At 39.9% G+C, this 19,520-nt stretch overlaps 1 protein-coding gene across 1 annotated transcript in view; it reads right to left on the reverse strand.

Annotated features, from left to right (window-relative positions):
• Positions 1 to 19,520, reverse strand: part of KMT2C (lysine (K)-specific methyltransferase 2C) — a 191,567-nt gene that overhangs the window by 125,528 nt on the left and 46,519 nt on the right. Inside the window, exons 2-3 of the mRNA XM_010006003.1 lie at positions 18,365 to 18,453; positions 5,968 to 6,106 (exon numbers count right to left, since the gene is read on the reverse strand). Of these exons, the coding sequence (XP_010004305.1) occupies positions 5,968 to 6,106; positions 18,365 to 18,410 (185 nt within the window). The 5' untranslated portion in view covers positions 18,411 to 18,453. The remainder of the gene's footprint in view (positions 1 to 5,967; positions 6,107 to 18,364; positions 18,454 to 19,520) is intronic.

Raw genomic sequence — 19,520 nt, forward strand, 5'->3', positions numbered from 1 at the left:
TACACAAAGTAATTAAACTGCATTAGACAATAATACCTTTCCAATTTTTTCAAACCAGCATAGCTGGAGTTCTACAGCCATATAACCAACTTAAAGATGCTCTTCTCATTTGAAAGAAAGAAAACTTTACCCTCTAAACACAACCACCAAAGGAACACATTTAACTGACATTTTAAAAATTGAAAAGTATTAAAATAGGTTCTTACTCACCATCAATATGTATCAGCTTTAAACAAATGTTAAAAGCTCAGTCAGGATTTCACAAACCCCAAAGACAGCAGGGGTTACCAGAACACCAGTGCTGAATAAAGTGAATTCAGAGGTCTACTCCAAGTCCATCTAGAAATCATTCCTTAATGTCCACGGAACTGAATTGCTCCCACAAGCAAAAGTCCCATACAGAATGTAACTGTGAGCACACCTGACAGATGATACTTCACGCTATTTTCAGAGCTGGATTTAACCTGTGAGTGATCAAATAGGATGGTGATCTGTATCTTCAGTGTGCCCCAAAAGTATTGCCTGTGTAAGCCAAATTCCCTCTCTTGGCAAATCAACGTAGATCACACCAAAACCCACAGAAACCTCACAGAGGTGGCAGCACCTCTTAAGAAACAACTTCACGTGAACACTAAATTGGGTCTTATGACCTGAAAATTACTGAAATTTAACATACAACAAGTTGCCTTTAAATACCGTTTTTTGAATAAAGCTTCCTAAGGGAATGGAAAACCATGCTAACCAAGCTGTCCTGCATCATTCAAATGCTGTGCTTTTCCTTGGGAAGCAAATTGTGCTGGTTGAGAGAAAAAGCCCACCTGGCTCTGTGTGGTCAGTGTAAGAAGGTGGTTAAGCAGAGGCACAGGTGATGCTGAAGAGCAGGGCAAGCATACAATACAACCCGTGCCTCCCAGTACTTTTATCAGCTCAGAACCTCACTGTATCAGCTGCAATTCCTGTATATTCAGTAATTCTGTTCATGAACTTGCTCAGTTTGCTCTTGAACTCACATAAATTTTCAGCAATCCACACATCCTTTGCCAAGGATTTCCATGTCACTCTGGACAGCCTCCTGCTGTGCAAAGAATCACCTCCTTCTATTTTACATCTGGCCCTTACAAGTTTTATTTTATTTTATACACCTCCATTTCCTGCACCAAAAGAAACTGAACAGTAAAGATGCAGCCACCCTCCCCATGCCACCTATGATTTTGAAGCTTCCCATTTTCCTCCCCCAGTCTCTTTTACAGACTAAACAGTCCTAGATGACTTAACTGAAAGCTACTCCAAATCTCCGGTTAATCTTTCTCCTGTTCTGTGAAGACTTTAAAGTTTTACTAATATTAATTTTTGAAGTTAGGATACACTTTCTGTAACCCTATGAAAATTAGTCCAAACTTGTTCCTCCAAGTGCTTCTAACCTTACCAACTAGATCACATGTGCCCAAACAAAGCTTTGGCACCTTCCATTCTCTCTCAATCCCTATGTGGAAGACTCTGTATGGACCGTTCTTTCCCCCATGACCAGGGCAGGGCAGAGGGCTTCCTGTGCAAGGGAAATGGAAGGTGGTGGGGAAACAGGACAATTGACTGTGGGGAATAATACAGATCACAGAAAGCCAAAGGAAGCAGGAAGAGAAAACAGCCTCAGCTGGCAAGAAAATGGAAAAAGAACATGGTGAAAGAGGTGAAAAGAAATACCATGTCACAAACACGTGTCAAGGAGCCACTGGAGACAGAGAGGTGGCAAATGCAGATCAGGCAAAGAGCCAAAAAAGAAGAAACTGCAACCAAGTGGACACTGAAACAATTATTAGAACTGATAAGCGGAGACCAAGATTAGAGAAGTAAAGAAAATGAGAATATGATGAGTCTGACAAAGAAATCAGAAGTGAAAAAAAACCAAACCCACAACAAAGAAAACCCCAAACAAAACCAAAACAAACAAAAACAAAACAAACAAACAAACACAAAACAGAAAGGTGACATTTGGAAGAAATGAGAGAAGACTCTGTATTGATTCTGGCAACTTTAACAATTTTAAACACATTTTTAATATTAAATATTTTATCTAACTCCTGCCTACTGAACATGTAGCTTCTCCTTCCATCACTACAGTGTTACTCTGTTCAGATTACCTAATCTCTCTGCCACTCCACAATTTTCTTTTTCCACTGAGTGTTACTCTGAGTGTTGCAAGTTTTGCAATGCACTTTCTCTGAAGATTAAAAAAAAAAAAAAAAAGAGAAAAATATACAAGGAACAAATATAAAGAACTTCACTACTACTTTCTCACAATTTTCTTTGTTCACAAATCAACCACGTGTTTATGAACCACTTCTTTTTGAGGAAATAAAACCCTTCAGCCCTCCCTCTCCAGACTACAAATTTGATCTTTGCAGCAGCAACAAAATCTGGGGAAATGGTGCAATTGTTCTGGAATGAAAATTATGTGCTTTGTCCAATTACAAGTGAAGCAGGAAAGCAGGAAGGTGTGTTGCCAGGGTTGGGGTCTTTTTGTAGCTTTAGCAACAGTCTCACAAGAACAGATATTTAACAAATTTAAAAAAAAAAAGCCAAACAAAAAACTGTGTGAAAATCTCAGCTGCATCTTATTTATTTTAAGAATGCCCTGTCTTTGTGATTATGGCAAAAGGACTGAAAATGCGCAATTAATGCAATTTAACATCTCCAAAAGTAGATGGAAAATAAAATGAATCAAAAGGTGTTTTGTTCTTTGATGAAATTGTGTTTTCTAGGCCATTCTTGTTTGATTTTAATGCTTGGAGTTCACAATGTGGGAAACAGAGGAGGAAGGTAGAAGTGGGCTCTGCTGTAAGTCACAGCTTGTTTCTGGCTGCTTGCCTGCCTCATGGGCTGCACTTCCCCTGCTCTCTGCAGGCAGCACAAACCAAGGGAGCAGATTCCTTTGGAAGAAGCTGGATTCAACTCAGCCATGAGTCCTGGGCTGACAGAAGCTTCTGACAAGGCTTATGAAAAGAAAAAGGGAACAACCAAAGGAAAAGGCTCCAAAATCCATGACACTCATGATATATAAGAGCTGGCAGCGTTACTTTTACCACTGCCAGACTTGATAGTTTATCTTTGCTTGACGTTATTGCCCCTCCCCACATGTGGTCAATAATTCACTCACTGCTTCTGAGCTCACACACACACGCCTTGCCCCTTTCTGCCTCCCTGCCCCAGTATATCTTAGATAGTATTTATTTTAAGGCTCTACAGCATATCGCTTTCTGAGCACTAATTCTAAACCCCTGCCCCAATCCTATTTGCAGTGAAGTTTCTCTTGGACTCCCATATCCCGCTTCAGAAAGGTTTCAACATTGACCATCTTCTCTCTTCAATGGTCTTCCTGAATGTTCTTCATTTAGTCTGTCTCAGAAGGGATCCAGAGAAAAAAGACACCCAAGCCAAGCTCTGGCTAATCTCTCAGCTACTGAAAGCCCTACCCTAGTTCTGATATATCCTGCTATGTTCAAATTACTATTTTTCTATACCAAATTATATATTTCATTTAAAAGACTTCATTGTATGCCCCACATCCTCTGCTTCTCTAACTCCTTTATCTGCACTATCAAAGACAGAAACTCATTAGAATTATCTTACACTCAGCTCTGAAAAAAAAGTGATGCAAAAGCAGCTCCACCTACTACTGCATCTACTTCTGGTGGAGGCTTTGGTTCTTTTCTGTATTCTAGGCAATTTCTGCACTGTCATAATACACTTCCACAATTCGCCTATATCTCACATGCCTACATTTATTTCAAAATATATAAATTTTTCCATTGGATTAAGTTACTATAAAAACAAAATCTTTAAAAAAAATAAGAGATTAAGCTGATGGGTATGATTAATTTGGAAATCAGCTTCAAAACTACTTCACCGAGTTACATGTTTAGAGCCTGTGCGGAATTACACCTTATCCTAAATTTTGATACATTTCCACCCACCATTACACAATCAAACATCATCAGTGTGTGTTACTTCACACGTTATATTTTCTCCTAAGAGAATGGAATCAAACCACCCAGGATCCAGTCCTCCTACCCCTGCAGGGCTCAGTGGGTGTCAGCACACCGAAGACACTGACACAGACAATTGATCAAGAAGTTACAGATGAGAAGAGGCTTTCTTCTGCTAGGTTTCAAGACACAGTGCCAACCCCTCCTCTCCCCACCCCAAGCTACTTTCCCTTCCCATTGTCATGAAGATATCAATGACTTCTGCAACTAAAACCAATTCTGCATCTAAATCTGGAACAAAAATGACCTGGGGTCAGAGAAACCTCTGACTCTCAATTAACCGTTTCACACCTCCTTAATGCATTTCTTTCCAAAATGTTAGAGGCAGGGTCTGACCACAGTTATTTTAATTACAAATTAATAGTACTTGGCTTTTTAATGCTTTGATCAGCCAGAGCAATAGGCCTGTAATAGCCTTTCATTCTTGACTAACTGAAGTTAACACTTTCAGTTGGCAGAAAGAGTAAGTCGAGAACCATGCAGGTTTTTTTTGATGACTGAGGTCTAGCTTCTAAGAAACAAGTTTATGGCCAGGGTAAGTGCTGTAATTAACTACTCATGATAACAGCAAGAAGGTAACTTGAGAAGAACTGAGAGTGGACGAAACAGCACTAAAACTTTGGCAAATGATCCAAAACAAGGCCAAATAAAGAACCAAAACAGCTGTTCAGTTCAAGTTGCTCTACATATTTACTGCAACTTAGTACTAGCTTTGGAAAATTCCATTAAGAACAGAAAATTCTGTGTATTTCATTCAGGTATATACACAAGATCTAATTAATTTTAATTCTCTGTAAGAAGGAAAGTATCTCTTGGAACCTAGTAAGCTTGTGAGCATGCAAACCACAGAAATTACATATGCAGCAAGTAGATGAAGTCATTTTTTGTGCATGGAAAAAAATATGCTCTGTGTCAGACTGGGAGGAAGTGAAATGATGAGAACAGTTCTCTCCAAGTCTGTCAAAAGCAGAATTACACCTGGTAACTGGGAACAGCTATCTCTACAGCAGAAGAGACCTGCTACTGGATTAACATCTGTTATCAGGCCTTCAGCAGAGAAGCTCTGATAAAATTCTGTGATAGTGTTTCAGCAGTGATCACAGTGTGCTCTGGTTTCCCACAAATAATGTAATTAATACTTTCACTGCCTTTTGGTAATTTATATTGATAAAAATAGTATTAGACATCAGGAAAAAACTCTTCACCATAAGGGTACTGAGGCACTGGAATAGGTTGCCAAGGGAGGCTGTGGTAGCTCCCTCCCTGGAAGTGTTCAAGGCCAGGTTGGATGAGGCATGTGCAGCCTGGTCTGATGGGAGATGTCCCTGCTCACAGCAGGGAGGTTAGAACCTTTAAGGTTCCTTCCAACCTTAACCATTCTATGATTCCATGATTCTATGATTCTACTGAAAAAAAGTTTTAAAATACAAACTTTATTATCTGTATTCTAAATTCTGAAATATGGAAGAACACAGCAGAAATTCCAGCCTTCCAACCCAAAACATTCTATGATTCTATGAAATTACAAGAGATTTGCTTTCCTTTTTCCTGAAATTACAGGCATACAAGCTGAAACTTCAGAAATAACTTGATAGGGATTTGCTAATACATCACTTTCTCAGTAGGAAAGCTTCAGTAATCACATTTTTTCTCATATCACTTAAGCCTGTTTTAATTTAAACAGATAATACACCGTAACTCAAGGGTTTACCAGTGTAGTTTGATGACAACACTCCAGGAATGTGCTTTTTACCTTGACCTCCCTTGATGCCAATTAAGCCATCAGTCTCAAGCACAGGCTGCTGTTGCTAGCACTTCTAAGCTCCAGTAACATGTCCCAAGCCTGCACCCTGAGTCCTCTGCACCCCAGTACCTGACTCCCAGCCCTGCCCCTGACTCAGCACCTGCCTCCTCATTCACTAACCTGGTTTTAGCTTCCACACCCACTGAGGCAGTGGAGCTTGCAGACTCCTCGGATACTGAGCGCTGAAGGACTGGTGTTAGCTGCTTGGTGCTGTCCACTTCTGTTTGGGCATCCTCTTCTGCAGACTGCTCTTTGACTTCTGTTTAAAAAGCAAGAATAGTATTCACTTATTATTTTGTTTATTTATTTTGACTATAAAACCAGCTGTAAGCTGCAAAAGTTATGTTTTATTTATAGATAAATTAATGGCTGTAACTATGCTCACAGACACAAAGAAGTTTAAGCAGTAGAAACTATTATCCTTCATACTTAGCTAAAAAATGAAATGGAATGCTTATAAGTTATTTCCATACCACAGCACACCACTGTGAACTAAAGATGTTCAATAAGTAATGAGGAATGGGCAGAGGGAACATTGTTCAAAGACAACCTTCCATATGGTAGGTTCCAGTTTTAGACAATCTCAATCTCCTGCAACTCCTCTCCTCTTGTGCTCCTGCTCTATCATCCCTGAACAAATCTCAGGGCCAGCACACTAATGCGGGGTATAATAAACCTTTTTTTCCTCCCAAATCAGCTTTAACTTTGATCAGTTCTCTTAACTAGTTAATTCCTGATTACACTAACATAGAGTTGAGGAGGTGAAGGAAGGAAGGACACAGTTTACACCAGCTTGAGCTTCGTTCTGAACTGTAGGAATATACGCAATTTTTGCAGCATCCTTTTAATTTGGTTTGAGACAGAAAGATATACACCTTCAGCTGACAACATTACTATTTGCCTAAAAAGTCTGTTTCTGCTCAGAAATCTGAAACGCCAAGTTGCCACTGTCTGTGCAACTTAAATCCCTTTCCTCCTTGGTTCTCTCCTTCATATTGACTCAATGATCTGTCCAGAGGACACAGCAACATGCTGCTCCGAGTGCACAGGGACAAGGACATTTGGCATTTCTGCATTCCTCCATACATTGATTTTTGAAACTCAAATAACATAGAAATAACAGGATTCTGGCAAATATTCTAGGGCATATCCAGCTTAAGACACTGCTGCCTCCTGTCAGTGTCTACAACAGCTGCATTTGTCCCCACAGGAGGGCCAGACAAAGGACCTGAGCCTGGGTCATACACCTCCAAAAACTGCTGGTGAACCTGGCTTTGTTTGAGCTCAGTGCCCAATACACACAGCTCTTTCACAGGAGTCCAGTTACAGAGTCAAGCATCAGAATATTTGAAGAATTTAAGCAGAAGATTTTAAATAAATAAATAAATAATATACAACATGTCAAAAACACTTATTTGAGCTGGTGTAAAGTGGAATTGCTTTACCTATTTCAGTTAAACTACTCAGTAACATACATCTGAAATGTTTTTGGACCTCTGAAACACCAAAACATCACTACCTGTCTGAAAGACAAATGGCTTGTGTTAAAACCAGTCCACCAACTTATCCTGACAAAAAAGAAAAAAGAAAAAAAAAGAAAGAAAAAGCTGGACAATCATTTGACACTAAATATATTGCTGGGAATAATCTCTTGTAATAGTAAATGGCTCTGTGCTGAAAACAAAACAAACCAAAACCCTACACCCTTAGTTTTTGGTATGTCTGAACAAACAATCCCTGCAATCATTCCCAGACAAGGATTCCTGGAACAGGCAGTATCCAGCAGAGCCATTTATGATGGAACCTAGTGAGTTTTCAAAGTATGTTGCATCTCAAGGCTAATTTTGTGCAAGTAACCCTGAAATTATTAAGTACAGCTTCACGAAGAGCACAAAACATAAACACCTGTAAGCCAGACAGACGCCAAATTGCTAAAAACAAAACCCACAGCACAGCCCAGGACAACCACAGATTAAGTCCTCAAGGAAGATCACCAGAAAATGTAGCCTTGGTCTGATCCATCTTGGTGACTTTAGTTAACCCAGTTAAACTTTGGAAACAGAAGTCTGTTTTACTGTGTGCCTGCAGAAACTTCCAAGTAAGCAAAAGCCATTTACTTTTTGACAGCACTCATCTCATTATACATTAATGGGCACCATTACACTGGAAAGGGAAGTTCAAGGGCACTAACTCATTCTCAAGAACTCTGGACTGTGAGAGAAGACACAGATTGTTTCACTACACGCAAGGACTATACGAGCTTATATCCTTATGGTGCTTTTCCCCCCGCTGTTTGCTTCCCTACAAAAGAAGGGACCCAAATTATACTAAATGAGACAAACAACATCTCAACTGCTGTCTCTGCAATAAACCAAACTGTGTCTCAATATGCTGTTGGAAGGCTGAAAACATGGTGCTCACCAAACAGAATGATAATAGAATTTATGTTAGCTGTGTGTGCCATACTTCAACTCTGTTAAAATTCTCCAGAAGAAGATTAAGGAAGCAACACATTTCATGAGTCAAACTCCCAGGAGATGGGAGTCCAGCACCAGCAGGGCAAAGGGACAGTAGATACCCTCATTGTTGCCTCAGAGATGATTTTGGAAGCATCTGGCATCTACATTAACTGCTTTTCACTCTATTTCATGAGCGTTCATCAGACTTGGTTTTGGCACCCTACTTTGAATCTTCTGGGAATAAGGGAACTATGAATGATTAAAAAATGCGAAGCTGATTTGCAGATTCATGTAAGCTGCTTTACTTTACATCCTATTTTCACAACTGTTTCTGTCACAATGAAAACCTTACCCATGTATGATGAGTTTGTGAAGGAACTAAGAATTAATAAAGCTAATTGTGCAATTCTCAAATGTCTCTAAGTTGTTTGAGGGTTTTTATGCCATTATTCTTTACTAAAACATTAGGAAAATACTAGGAAACACAGCACTAAAAGCATTACTTTTTGAGGACAGTTATATCAATAGTTCTTCCCCACCTGACTGCTCAGGACAAAGGACTGAAAGGTCTTCTTTTCTTATCAAGGTTAAAGGAAATCCCCAAAAGTAGGAGTAAAGATCCTATCCACGTGGGACACCGTCTTCAAGGATGGAGATATAAATAGCAGCAAAACAACAAAAAAAGGCCTAATATAGATAGGGAATCACTGGGATTGATAAAATATACAGCACATGTATTAAGTTTCTCTTAATATTTAACACTTTCATCACATTTGTCTAAATAAGATGCATACACTGGGCTCTGGGTTGACATGACAGCCTTAGGTTTTGTAGCATTTAAGCAGTGATCTATAATTTTTCAAATGTGGAAAAAAAACTCTACAAAGTTTCCATATTTTTAGCATCCAAAAACCTCTTCATTATTGTTTTTATTCTTCTTCCTAGAGCAGAACAAAGACCCAATAACAAATACCACACACTATTCTCAGCTGATGATATGGATTACCCACCTTCATAATACTAGGTGGTCTCCTTACTTATATGTCTTACATAGACACTAATAACATTCAGAGTAACTGTGCTGATAATTTCCCCTTTTCCTGCTCTATCTTCAGAGGCCTTAGAAACCTCCCCCATGTAAGACACGTCTATGGGACATGCGGACTCACAGGTGGAGGCCTAAGTTTTTGTGAGCCCATCTGTGTCCATGGTTCCCCTGCAGACCCTCACATGCATGTGTGTGGGAAGGAGAGACTGGGGATGGCTGGAACTTTGTTACATGATCACAGAGTTCTTGGGTATGTGATGAAGCAAGAGTGATGGAGCAACACTGACTAAAGATCAAAAATGTTCTTTTGTTACAAACAATACTTTTTATGTATTTTAGTAATTGTGAGATGCTATTCTGCAACCACTGCAAGGGTAAAACTACAGCAAGATGAGGAGATTTATGTGTGGGCTCTGCTATGGCAACCAGGCAAAGAAAAGACACCACCATGTCCAAAAGATTTTGGGGTGTTTTGTTTTTTAAGTTAGAAGCTACTTTCCAAGTCAAAAACTGAAAAAACTGTAAGAGTTCTTCTATTAAAAAAACCCCACAACTACCTCCTTTAAAATCCTATAATATTCAGCATATAGTGACACTGGGGGGAAAAAATATCAATAGAGCTGTCAAAAACAAAGTAAATATTCTAGTGCTCTTCAGATAAAATGAGTTGACTGTTTAACCATTTTACAGAATGGGTCTCTAATGTCAGACCCACTGCTAATTTGACAGAAAACAAAGCAAATGTCATGAGCTTCTAAAACTTCCAGTAAGAACAGAAAGTATTGCAGGCTGGAAAATACCAGCATCACCAAACACAGCAGGGACATTCCAGGGGTCTCAACTGTTGCTTACTGTGATGTTCAGCTAGAGGTAATAACAACAAGTTTTTAACCAGCAGATGCAATTGTTATTTTTGCACAAGGAAGGGGCAGTGCTGTGTCAGAAATCAGCTAATGGGAGAAGGTGTTTTTCACATCCTCACTGGGGTCTAGGGAAGTACAAACAACACCAAAATGCTCCAGTTTCTAGTAGCTTAGACAGATAAAGAAACCAGGTCAAAGTAGCAACACTGTAGCAACAACCTGAACAGAAATTTTAACAAGGGAGTGTAAAAGATTAATTTTAAATGCCATCTAGTACTATAATTACCAAGCTTCACTCACTGTCCCAACTTAGGAAAAAAAACAAGTTTCCATTAGTCAGACTTTATAACTCTGTTACTCGTCAGGACACAATTTAATAGAAACATCATTTCTGCCACTGTCTGAGACACACAGGCTGCCACATACAGCAACCACTTCCATGCAGAAATCTTTCACATACTGTAATTTCGTATCACAGAATCACACAGAATCACAGAATAGGGGATATAGGGGTTGGAAGGGACCTCTGGAGATCATCTAGTCCAACCCCCTCCCGCTACAGTAGGATCCTCTAGAGCAGATCGCACAGGAACATGTCCAGCTCTCTCAACCTTTCTTCATCTGGTAGATGCTCCAGCTCCTTAATCACCTTAGTGGCCTGTGCTGGACTCTTTCCAGTAGTTCCTTGTCCTTCTTGAACTGGGGAGCTCAGAACTGCAGACAGTGCTCCAGGTGAGGCCTCACCAGTGCAGAGCAGAGGGGGAGGAGAACCTCCCTTGACCTGCTGGCCATGGTCTTCCTAATGCACTCGAGGATATATGTACAGGTGTGTATAGGAAGGTACAGCACGTATGAACACAAGGGAACAAGTGGGCATGCTGGTAACTGGTCCTGCGCAGATCACCTACAACACTTCTGGACAGCACCCAGACAAGGCAAGGTACATTGAAAGACACATAGAAAATGACAGCTGCAAACAGCTACTGCTATTACTTGGGCTGCACTGAGTTTGCAGCCATCTGTTCTTGCCTGCTGAAAACACAACTGTGGCAGAGAAAGGGGAAAAAAACATAGAATCGTAGACTGCCAGGTAGGAAGGGACCTCAAGGATCATCTGATCCAACCTTTCTAAGTACTACTATAGTTTATACGAGAGATAGGCCAGCACCGTGTCAAGCTGAGACTTATAAACTGTCCAGTGTGGGTGAATTTACCACTTCCCTTGGGAGACAATTCCAGTGATTGACTGCCTTCATGGTGAAAAATGTACCTCTTGTGCCCATTACCCCTTGTCTTTTCTATGTGACTCTTTGTAAAAAGGGAGTCTCCATCTTCTTGGTAGCCACCCTATAAGTACTGGAACATGGTCATAAGGTCTCTCAAAAGCCTTCTTTCTCAAGGCTGAACAAACCCAGTTCTCTCTGCCTCTCCTCATATGGCAGGTCCTCCAGCCCTCTGATCACCCTCATGGCCCTTCTCTGCACCCTCCTCCAGTCTGTCTGCATCCTTCTTGTACAGCAGGGACCAGAACTGAAGTTAGAGTGTGACAGTAACCACCACATGCAAGAACTATGTCTCCATGGACACTTCATCTGAAGTCAACATTTAAAAATTTTATCCACAACAATAAACAACAAAACATCCAACCACACCAGAAGTTTTTTGTTAGGTTTTTTGCAAGTGCCACATGTTGCATTTTGTTTTAAAACCACCACTTATCTACTTTTTCCTAACTGAAGGACATCACAGTGAATTACTTGCTGCAACAGTTGCTATATGAAGAAGAAAGGCAGCAGTTATTCTTTCTTGTACATTACACTGCGTATTTCGGTACTTTTCATTCAAACAAAACTCCTATTCATTAAATACATTTTATAATGAAAATAACTTTGTGCAAATTTAGTGGCTATAAAATAAAAAGCTTTTCAATTTAGGACCATTTAAACCGTAATTAATTCTAAACACAAGACACCATATTATGAATAACCAGCTCCCAGTGATCCATGATGGAGAACTGCGTAGCTTCAACAGCACTTATCTGATTATTTTTCCATTAATTCATCCAGGTCTTTTTGAAACCCATGTAAATTCTTCATGCCCAAAGCATCCAGTAGCAATAAATTCTATAATTTACACAGAAGCTGAGTGCAAAGGCACCTATTTTTCTGCTCTGAACATGAAGTGATGTCCCCTAATTTTTGTGCTGCAAAACAAAATTAATTCTCATTCCCTGTTCATTTTCTCCATACCACTCATCCTTTTATGGGACCCTATTAAATTCTTTTCCAGTCCTGTCATTTCAGGCTGAAGTCTTTAACCTTAGCTTGATCCCCTCACAGAAGCTATTATTTACTTCTTGTACTCCGTGGCCTTTCCTGCACTTTCCCACTTGCAGCTCATTGTTTTGGAGAAGGGGAGGCAGAATTGCACATGGCATTTAACACAGGGAGAGGCTTTTCACCAGAGAGGGTAGTGATAGGACAAGGGGTAATGGTTTTAAACTGAAAGAGTGAAGATTTAAGTTAGACATCAGGAAGAAATTCTTCACCATGAGGGTAGGAAGGCACTGGAACAGGTTGCCCAGGGAGGTTGTGGAAGCCCGATCCCTGGAGGTGTTCCAGGCCAGGTTGGATGAGGCTTGTGCAGCCTGGTCTGGTGGGAGGTGTCCCTGCTCATAGCAGGGAGGTTGGAACCTGATGATCTTCTGTGATTCCATGATTCCTATCCATTCTATGTTGTCATGCCACAGGTTTAGAAAGCAAAAGTAAAAAAAGCACACTAATGTGTTGGCTTTTTTTCCCTTAACCCTTTGCCAGTACTTCTTGGAATTTTATTTCCTTCTTTGACTTATACAAGCTCCTGCATATCTTGGAAGAACTTCAGTACCACTTGCTCAGGCAGCAACAGCTATTTGACAGCTGATGTTTTTCATACAAAATTAGCAAGGTGATCTTCTCCTGCATGTTCTCTTACATGCACTACTACTGAGTTGAAGAGCAATTTCATTTTCTATGGTCAGTCTTCAGTGCCTTGCAGGTGGGTACCTCTTTAATTATCCTAAGTAAGGTGTTTTTTTTAAGTTAGCTACCTTCTTTCCTTTTGCACCTGACCTAATAAAGGGTTACCAGGAAAGATGCTTATGGGAGTCCAAAGCCAATCTGGTTTATACTATTATTTTAATTAGGTGGGACTGTGGTCTCAATTTCTCTAAGATTTCTTCTACCAAACTGCAGAGTTAGCCTCAACACAGCATTACCTAAAAATGAGATCCACAGAACTAAAACATACACAAACCAGCACTGTTTCCAGTGAGGAAAAGAGTGAAGCACACAATAGAACCACAGAATCATAAATACATGCTCTATTTCAATATATTTGACTGCTAATGTCAACACAAATTCTACTATCACATCACTAAAAACACAGCAATCATGTTAGGCTTCAGGGCAAAGGGAAGGTGGCATATTCTAGGTCCTCATAATAATGAGGACAAGAAATATTAGTTGTCTTAACACATATTCAAGCACATTTTTAAGCACATTTTTGTCCCAAATATTTATGGACAAATCTAATCTACAGGTAATGTCCTCAGTGGTGTAAATTCTTCCTTTCATTCACTTTAGAAATTATAAGCAATGCAGTGATGAGGCCTAAGTACCTGTCTGAAAAGAACCAAGTGGATTTTGAAAAGTCTTGGGTGTTAACAAGTTGGCAAGAGCTTTTGCCATTGATTCACCCAAATCGAACTTGCTCTCAGCTGTGTTTTCCTTGTCCTAGTGTGAGGCTCTGCTCAGTATGGCTCATAGTGGTACAAAAGGTGACTATTTTCTCTAAGAAGAAAATAAAATTTTCTCTAGACAAGTGTTTTTCAAGCTGCTTCAAAGCTGATGAGATTCTGAATAAGTCCAAAATTCTCTGGCAGTTTGTACACAGATAAATTTTCTCCACTGAGAAGTATGTTTCCTGTTCTGTGCTTTGCCTCAAGACAAAAGAGGCTGATCAGAGGAAGACTTCAAAGGAGTTACCATGAAGTCCAACAAGAAGTGAACTGGCCAGGCAATGTCACTGGGTTTGACAATAACATTACTAATAATAACACAGGCAAGGAGCTATAGGTTGATAAAATCATACAGATCCTTTCACGTGTTATCTATTCTGAAGCCTCCAGATAACATGGGGAGATAAGGGTCTCCTACTAGGTACTAATTTGACATGGTGTGGATCACAAACAGAAGACCAGTTGGATTTATTATGAGTTTCCCAAGAGACTCAGCAGTTAAAATAATTTTATTTTGTTGCACTTCTCCCAAATCAGTCTCTGAATCTCAACATTTTTATGTGAGACAAAGACAGGAAGGGTTAAAAGATTCTAGAAGGAGCTGGGTATTTTACAAGTGTTCTCAAAAAAAAAAAAAAAAGAAAGAGGGAATAATCAAAGAATTAATGCAGAGAATTCAGTTCCAGTCAATTTAAATGCAGAATCAAGAAAATACCACATACAGAAAATTGCTGAAACTAAGTTGGGGAAAAAGAAGCAGAATCCAAGTCTTCATTAATAGCAAAGGGCCACCAAACCTACAATAAGCTTATCAGGATGTTTGTTAAATTATTTCTTTCTTTACATTAGCAATTTATATTTGCATATGTGGGCAGACAGAGGCATGTGCTTTCCAGACTTTTGTGCTTTGGGAGGTTTTTTGGCCATTAGAGAGACTCACTCATCAGAAGAAAATTATTCTTATGAAGAGGAACAACCCAAGGGCTCCTACAGGAGAAGACAGCATTCTCCAACAAACTGTATTTTACTGATAGCTAGAAAGGTGGAAGGTGTTGATGGCTGGAAGGTCTTTACACGACCAGAGGCTATAGACACAAACTGAAACACAGGAAGTTCCCTCTAAACATCAGCAAACACTTTTCTATTGCAAGAGTGCCTGAACACTGGCACAAGTAGACCAGAAGCAGTTGTGGAGTTATTCAACAGTTGTTGGAGATATTCAAAAGCCATCTGGACATAGTCCTGGTCAACCAGCTCTAGGTGGTCCTGTTTCAGCAGGGGGTTGGACCAAATGATGTCCAGAGGTCCCAGCCAACCTCAACCATGCTGTGATGTTGTTCCTGCTAAAATGATGGGAGGGATGGGTAAACTCAACAGCAGCTGGATAGAGAAATAGCAGTGCAACATCACTGCTAGGAACCACAATGAAGAAAATTAAAGGAACAGACAGCTGGAAAGTTCAATACAAAGCCGAGAAGCAAAACAGTCACTAAGGGAGGACCCAAGAAATCAGCAAGAAGGACATGGCTGGTGGCTAAAGGAAAAGGAGTCTGCACTGAGGTTTGAGAAGCTGAAAGTTTATTGATTCAGTAGGAGCAGTTGCCAGCACCGTCTTTTAGGAAAAAGTTGACTTAGGTCCAAACAGTTGTTTGGTGGTTTTTTTTCAAATTCCAAAATTTCCTTTTTCCAATTCCAAATCCCCCTCTCTTTCCATCTTCAGAAATTCTACCTTCATTTATACCCAAGTGAACGTGGCACTTGGCAGAAAACAGGCAGGCCCCAGGAATCCCTGTAGCTGGCAGGGAGAAGAGCCCAGACTGAAGCAATGGAAGCAGCACACAGCCTGCCCAGCTCTGCCTCTTCCCACATATGAGATTATAGAACTTTGTCAAGGGCACCAACTTGTTTCCTGGACTGCTCTTAAAGCAGCTGTGCCTTAGCATCACTGAAGAGCCACTTCAGGAAGAATTCTGCACACACACGCCCATTTATTTATTTTTTTAATAAACATTTATATGAACATTATGAATGGAAATATTTAGCACCAACATTCCCCCTTGCTTTTTTTCCCTCCAAGAGATTCATGAGCTAGAAAATAACTCTCTATTCTAAGTGGCCCTACAAGAGATTCATGAGCTAGAAAATAACTCTCTATTCTAAGTGGGATTATATGCCCTTTTTCCCTGCCTGTGAGGAAAGTTCTTATTTCTCCTGCATTGCTCCCTTCCCTAAAAGTAGTGCTCATTACACCAAATATAACATTAATAACATGGATTTAGCTAATTTTAATGAAGTTGTGTTTCACAAAAGGGCACGAGAAATGCTAGATTCCAGAAACAGAAACAAACTCCCAAATCCAAACAAACAAGCAACAAAAACCTCACACAGTAAAAGAATTCTTGCTTATACTCAACACGTGAACCAAACATGAAAAGAAGCTAGAAGTACTGACTCAAAATATGTCAGAAGTTGCTCATCAGGAGTTTTTGTATGGTCAGATTATCTCATTCTGTGTTTTGTAATATTACTATATTATGTTTTGGTTTGCCAGCTACTACAGCAAATTGTTGGCAAGTCCATTATTTGCAGGAAAACAAAATAAATGCCCTTTTTAGTTGAAGCAGAAACTCATAAACTGAAACATAAATACACTTCAATTTGATTAACACAGTTTTACATGGAGCAACAAACTGGGATTACTCCTTCTCTCCCACTTTATTACCAATGCAGATAACTGCTTAACATAAGTGTAGAAGCAGCAGTCTTTTCAATTAGTATGATTAAACCTCTATGAAGCCACATGGTGTTCAACCTCTAAAATACTGTAATTGCAATTCTGTCTCTATCAAACTGCTCAAGACGATAATGCTCCTTCAAGCCTATTCTGGTTCCCCCTGTAAAAATGGGATTTCAAACCTATGTGTTTTGACTTCTTTTCACTTAAGAGTACAGCTTGGGCCCAGCACTGCAGGGATGGTGCACTGTTTCCAGCAGCAGACCCAGACATGTCTTTATCTATGAGGACCTCCAGCACAGTGCTCCACTGCTGCCTGTACCTTCAGAAATGAGCATTACCCCCCTGTGACAGCCAGGATAATTCTGATGAAGGATAATGGAGAGACTGATCTAGATGCACTCTTGAGGCCTTAAAAATAATTATCTGTGTCCCTCTCTCCTCCAAAGTAAAAACTGGTCTCAGGTCTCTGTCAAGAAACTTTGTTAATAATGACATGTAAAGCCAAAAAATACAGCTTTCAATAAATTCCCCACACAGGAATGTACCAGAATTTGGTAACCTTGAATTTCTTTTTGGTTTTGGTTTTTTTGTTTTGTTTTAAACATATTTAAAATTTACAAATTATACAAATCAGATTTTAACTTACCAGTTATAGTCACATTTATTATCCCCTTTTATAGGGCTGTTTCTGGCACATGGGATAGGAAAAGTAATAAATGGAATACAGGGCACAGTTAGAACTAGCCTAACCAGCTAGACCAGCAGCTGCTACTGTTAGTGTCTCTGAGCTTCCTTCCACTTTGCTCACTACATGTATAGGGTCACCTCATTACATTTATAAACCCTCCTGTTTCAATGCACTTTTAAGGCTTATTTCTGTCAAACTGACAAAATTCCACCAACTGGCCATGGCATCATCCTTCCTGGCAGGTTTCATCCTTCTACACATACTTGGTCCCTGGTTAAAAACAGGCAAATGGCTACAGACATGTGCCTGGCAAAGAGATGACACTTCTTCAGCATGGTCTGTGTATCTTGTGTGTTAGCCCATCTGCTTGCCTCTTCAGACTCCTAGCCTGCCAGCACAGGAATCTCAAACTGTTACAACAGCACTCGGTCCAGTACAATGAGATCCCTCTGGTCACAGCAGCATTTGAGGACCATCATAACAAATATTTACAAAAGCAAGAACCAAGATTTATCCTGTTTCCTAAGCAGCAGTAGGAAGAATTAACATTTGGTTATCCTGGTTATCCCTTTAATATATAAACTGCTGCAGTTAGTTGAAGATACAGGTCAATAACTAATATTGTATTTTGGCAAATACCCTAAAAGTAGCAGCTACTGCTTCAGAGCTTTTATTTTTGTTACATTTTTGTTAGAAAACCAGAAGAGCTTCTATGTAACAACACTATGAAAGCACTCCCACTAGACAATTTAAAAGCAATTGGTTCAGGTTGCTTTAATTAACAGGTTTAAATAGTACAGGAGTCTTTTTCCTGTGTGCCCAAATGCACATCTTGTACTACAAAACTGAAGAAATATTTCTTGCCTACCGAAGTCCTGCATAATTAAATGCATTTCCAAGAGAGAAGCAATAACCAGACAACATCAACTCTCTACTTTCATTACCTGTTTCCACAGTGTTTTCTGTTTCTGCTGCCTCCAAACCATCCATACTGTCTTCATCCTCCACTGCAGTTTTTCCTCTACTCCGAGGCCTGAAAACATAAGAAGGGAAAACTTTTTAAACTGAAAGCACTTTTAAAATCCTAGATAAATTTAAAACTTCAAAATTTAAATAATTTCATTTTGAGGGATAAGCGTCAGCACTAAAATAGGTAACACTCAAGCTAACCCATGCCTTGAGTTCTGTAAAATCAGAAGCTTCCTCTCCTTTCTCCCCCATTCTAGGTAAATGTCCTCAACAACGTGCACTTGAACGAGCAGTTGGCTCCTTAAATTCTACTGACTGTTCTTACCAAAGTACAACGACTAATTTTTACGGATCAAAACCACATTAAATCAGCACGATTTTAAGGTACAAACTAGGAGTTAACTATAGATAGATATGAGGGGACACAATCCAAAAATCCGGCCAGTAGTTACATACACTATAGATAGAAATCCATTCAGAGCATCCTTGGAAGAAATTTCTAGAGAATGATAATGAAGCTAAAGAGATTAAATAGAAACACACATTATTTTCCATGACACAAATATTTTGACACATCCAATAAAATATTATGAGAGATGACTAGACACCATCTTGTGAGGACAGCACATCATAACTAAAATACCTAGCAGATTTGTTTCAATTTAACCAAGGTCTGATGGAAAGCACACAGGTCTGAGCCACAGATTCCAGCCTTTTTATTTTCCTGCCTGGCTCTTCAGCAACTAACGTGGTGGGCTGTTGAGAAGCCCAAGCATCCAGATTCCCAGCTGTTCAGCAGCCCACCAGAAAGGGAGCCAAGAGCTTGGCACTTCGCCTCCCAAATTTTCAGGCTACTTGGCAACCTGCTTGGCGTGCTGAAGAAAAGCCTGGGAGACCCTGGAAGCTTCTGATTCCAAGTACACAAATTCTGAGTGGACTAGGGCATCTCAGTGGTTCCAACATTCCACAGCTCCCAGACAACCATTCACCCAGCCAACATGCCTTGAATTGGGATGCCACACAGGCCAGCACATGGGCACCCCGCTTGCCCCCCTGAACAGAAAACCACCCTGGTTCCTCTTTCATAGAGGACTCTAAAAGGCTTGGGTTTAGTTCTGTGTTGGGAGAAAA

Source organism: Chaetura pelagica, unplaced genomic scaffold, assembly GCF_000747805.2.
Source record: "Chaetura pelagica isolate M959 unplaced genomic scaffold, ChaPel_1.0 scaffold199, whole genome shotgun sequence".
In the NCBI taxonomy this organism is placed as follows: Eukaryota; Metazoa; Chordata; class Aves; order Apodiformes; family Apodidae; genus Chaetura; species Chaetura pelagica.